The following is a 5,053-nucleotide window of genomic DNA, read 5'->3' as shown; positions in this document are numbered from 1 at the left end:
ATATATTATTTAGAAATATTAAATTATTTTCAACTTAATCATTAATTGAATATTTAAAAAATTTATTAATAAAATTCAATAAGGTTTAACAACATATCTTTTATATTTTATATCAAAATAGTTATATATATGTAGGAGCTATTATAAAAATTAAGTATTTATATATACATTTTTTATGCATGTAATAATGTTAAGTATACTACCTATCTTGTTATTACATCTTAAATGTCTTCCTTGCCAAAAAAATTAACGATATTATGAAAAAAATTAGGCTTATTTTACTTTATCAATTTATATTTTACAAACTTTATAGAAATATAAATAATAACTAATATAATTAAGACAGCCAAAAATACTAAAAGTAATGAATATTTTGTTATTAATGAAAGTATTTCTACGGCTCCAGGTGAACCATTACTATTAAGAGATACATAACCTGATAATAATGTTACTACAACTGTTGTCAATAAAACTAAAAAAGGTGGAGTAAATGCTAACGCAACCTTTTTACATAACATCATAGTTGCAGTTATTTTGTTAATTTCCATGTTCTTTATTTTATCTATAGAATCTAATAGAATGAATATTTTTTTTTCAAAAAGTGCATCCATTCTATTAACTAAAGGGTACTTTTTTTTCGTAGTTATTTTATTCCTATGAAGGTTCTTTAAAGAGCTTCCTTTTAATTCTTTTCTTTCTAATACAGTGATCTTTCATTTTTATAGATATCATCCTTTTTATATAATAACTTGGTTTTGCACCATTTATTTGTTTATTCTTTAGTTGAATTTACGTTAACTGAATTTACTGTTAGTAGTCGATTATTTGTTAAAGATATATGACAACCTAGCTTATACTTCTTATACAACCATTTATTACAGTTATTCTGAAAAAGAAGAAATTAAACACTTATTATTTATAAGAATATATATTTCTATGTTATGAAAATAATAATTCTAAAAACAAAATATGAAACTAATAAATTTTATATAAAATAAACGCAAAATATTATTATAATACAATATCATTTTTATAATGGAATGTCCAAATTAAAAGCATAAATGCAAGGAACTTAGTAAAAATAAGGAACTTAATTTCTTTCATTCTATATTTCATTTCAACTGTATATAGACTGATAAAAATTTTTACTATATTTAAAATAGATAAACTAATAGATGAAACTTTTTATATTATTATTTTTCATTTATGTATTTTATTTTAGATGTAATATATTGAATTCATATATATATATAGTTCATAATAAATTTTTCATATGAATAATTAAAGCAAAATTGTTTTTATATTCTTTCTCTATGGGGTTATTATATAAAAAATGTGTGAATAAAGCTAAATAGTAAAATATCTAAATTAATTATTTAATTGTAAAGAAATGTAACTTATTTTCTTTTTTTAATCGTTATCAAAAAAGAAATAACAATAAATAATTCTAATAATAATAAGACTATATAAGGCTAAATCAAACAAAATATTATATAATCAAAGATAAAAATTTTGTATTTATTTTAAAGAAAGTATAATATTCTGAAATGGCATACTAAATTTTATTTGGAATCTATCTACAAAATTTTAATTTTTTTTTCATATGTTTCTTATTATATAGAAGTTTCATGTAGTTTTTCCTTTTAAAGTTTAGTAATATTAATTATTAAAACAGTAAAAACAATTGATAAAGTATAAAAAACTATAATAAAACAATTTTATCATATAAAATATACATTAGTTTTAATCTTAAAAAAAAAACATGGTCATTTATAAAAAATTATATATTAAAAAAATTTATGGTTAGTAAATTATTTGTAAATATGTATATTTTTAAGATTTCTATATTAATAATCAGTATATTTTTGTACAAGTTTTTTTTTATATTACAATTTTTATCTAAATATAAATAAAATTTATTGTTATTTAATGAAAAGTTTAGAAACTTAAAAAATTTAGTATTTTTTGTGCGCTTTAAAAAGTTAAAAAAAACATATTTTTAAAATATATTTATATAATAAAAAAAAGTAAAAAAAACAAACATAAAAATAAATTTATTAAATAATTATTGTATAATTCAATAATTTCAGAAATATTTATAGCCATATAATATTACATATAAAAGTAATAAAGTGAGTACACATTTAAGATATATAAAAGGTTATAATAAAATTTAATAATACAGAAGATTTTCTAATTTGTCTTAAGTAAAAATTCAGAGAGATTACATAATATATTATTATATATATATATATATATATATATGCATACATACATACTATTATATAGCCATTTTTGAGGTAACTTGAACATTTAATACTTTTATATAATAAAAAAATTTCTTATAACGTGAAATTTATTTTCATCTTGTTCTATTTACTCTTCGTAGATAAAAATACTTCTGATAACAACTTAAAATTTATTATATACAAAAATGTTTTACTATTGTAACAAAAAAAAAAAAAGCGTTACAATAGGATTACTCCATGTATTATGTATATTATTTTCATAGAAGAAAATATTTAAACATACTAATATTTTACACAAACAAAAATAAAAACATAATTTTTTTATAAAAATTATTACTATAAATTTGTATACCTTTACCATTCTTCATTTTCCTTATTTTTCAAGGATACATTCCTTAGAATATAAGTATAATTTTACAAGGAAAAAAATTATGCATTGGGGAATTAAATTAATAAAAAAATATTTTTTTAAATCCATGTAAATATATCTAAGACAATTGTTAATATTATACTATCATTTTAATTTTAATTTATAAAAAATTAAATTTAATAGATTGCAGTTCCTCTCAAAACAGATGTATACGTATCCTTAAGCATTGTACTTATTTATTTAAAAATTGCAAAAGAAAAAGAGCAACATTTTATATGCACCTTATTAAATGATATATATCATATAAAAATAACGTAATATATATATAAATTACATATATATAAATTATTCCTTTATTTTACTTCCAATTCATCTAAAAATAATTATTGTTAATTTGAAAAAATTACTAATTGATAATATAAACTATACATATTTTTATACATCTTTATGTAGATACTAACTTTTTACATAATATAATTATATACATGCGTAAAAAATAAAACCTATATATAAATATCCTTCTGAATATCACTATATTATTTTTGGAAAAAGCATATTTATTTTCGTTACTTTTAATATATATTTATATTTTTATATATGTAAATATATTCAAAAGAATATTCTTGTAAAACAACGAAGAAAAAAAATATAAATAAATTTCAGAATATTATCTACTAATATATTTTTATTTTTAATAATTACTATAATCGTTTAATAATGAAAAAATAAGAAAAATTATATATTTTATTTATTTATAAATTTTCAGTATAATATAAACTTCATTTATTTTACCCAAATTAAACTAATTTAACGATTAGGCATTATAACAAATATATTATTTTTTAACTCTTCATTTAATTGTAGATATTTAGTATATCCAACACATTGAATTATTATGAATAATCCATATTTAGAAAGGTAATTCCTTTAGTTTATATGTACGACCTCGCATTTATATAATGGACCAAAAAAAAAACTATATATCTATTAAAAATACTTTTACAATAATTATATTTTATAAATTATTTTTCATAAAACTCATTTCATAGAACAAATATGTTTGTTTTATAAAAGAAAGAAAAAAATATAATACAATTAAACACATTCACTTCCTTTGTTCATATACACAACAGGGCATACATATTGTTTATTTAAAAAATAATAAATCATTTCTATAATTAAGTCAAGAAATAATCATGTAAGACAGATTGTAGTAATAAAAATAAGATCTCTATGTATAATTACAAATGTAAATTTACAAGGAATGTCAATCAAATTATTCGAATTGTGCTTTTTCATATCAATATAAGAGTAAATAATTATATTTTTCATAAAAATTCACATAGATACCCACAAATATATATGAAGACATAATAATGTATAAAGCTGAAAAAATACATTAAAATAAAAAGTTAATAACATTAAATTATTCAAATTCCCTATAAAATTAAAAATGTATATTTATATTTTGAATATTAAAATGTCTAAGCCCACCTAGAACCAATTATAAAGTTATACAATTATAGTTACGCTTGATGTATGTGTATATATCTGAGGAAATTATTGATCTTAATTTTTTTAATAGTCTAGATTGGTGAAATAAGGATATTTCGTATTATACAATTTCGATTTTAGATATATTGACTTATTATCTTTTACAAGATTTTTAAATATATAAATAAACGTTGGTAAAACTATAAGTGTAAATACCGAGACAAGTATTATACTTAACATCGATATATTCCACTGACCTGCAATTGATAACGCTTCATAAAGAAATGTAACGTCTAAATATTTTTCTAATACAAAAATTAATATTCCAGCTAACAGAAGTAATAAAGGTAAAGCATAAAAAAATTTGTAATTATTATATGTCGTCATTCTTAAATACTTGGTGTCAAGATTCATAGAGTTCCTAACTTTATTTATATAATATATCTTGTCCAACAACTTTTTTTTATTATATGTATATCCTTCATGGTTTACAGAAGGTTTACTTTTCCTAGAATTGTTATAGCCTTTTGCATTAATTATAGAACATCCATTATATTGTTTGTTTTTTTCGTATGCCTTATTAAGTGATATTTTTTCTTTTAACCCTACTTTATTTGATCCATGTTCCCGTTTATGCAATGTCAGTAATCGATATGTTCTTGTATATAATTTTCCACCTATATTATGCCTCTCATACAAAGAATTATTATACATACTCTAATAAAACAAAGAAGATATTCGTTATTTAAAATAATAAAAAATTTTATGGTTAAAATAACGAATACATTAAATTAAAGCAGTACAATATAAATAATAAAAATATTCCAAAATAAAATTATTATACCTCGTCATTGTAAAAATTGCATATCCAAATTAAAAGTATAAACGAACAAATTTTAACATACAAGTTTGTCTTAATTTTTCCTTCCATCATATATAT

At 18.6% G+C, this 5,053-nt stretch overlaps 1 protein-coding gene and 1 pseudogene across 1 annotated transcript, besides 1 other annotated feature; both read right to left on the bottom strand.

The window, feature by feature from the left end:
• Positions 1-221: 221 nt before the first annotated feature.
• Positions 222-1,116, bottom strand: PmUG01_08059300 (annotated as a pseudogene).
• Positions 222-1,116: a sequence feature (Plasmodium exported protein, unknown function, pseudogene).
• A 3,081-nt stretch (positions 1,117-4,197) lies between these two features.
• PmUG01_08059200 (Plasmodium exported protein, unknown function) lies at positions 4,198-5,044 on the bottom strand (the record flags this gene model as incomplete). Its single annotated transcript, XM_029004754.1, has 2 exons — positions 4,198-4,830; positions 4,958-5,044. The coding sequence occupies 2 exons, from the start codon at positions 5,042-5,044 to the stop codon at positions 4,198-4,200; spliced, it is 720 nt and encodes a 239-aa protein (XP_028861412.1).
• Between the last annotated feature and the right edge of the window lie 9 nt (positions 5,045-5,053).

Source organism: Plasmodium malariae, assembly GCF_900090045.1.
Source record: "Plasmodium malariae genome assembly, chromosome: 8".
NCBI classification, from domain to species: domain Eukaryota; phylum Apicomplexa; class Aconoidasida; order Haemosporida; family Plasmodiidae; genus Plasmodium; species Plasmodium malariae.
This window is presented reverse-complemented; position numbering and strand designations above follow the sequence as displayed.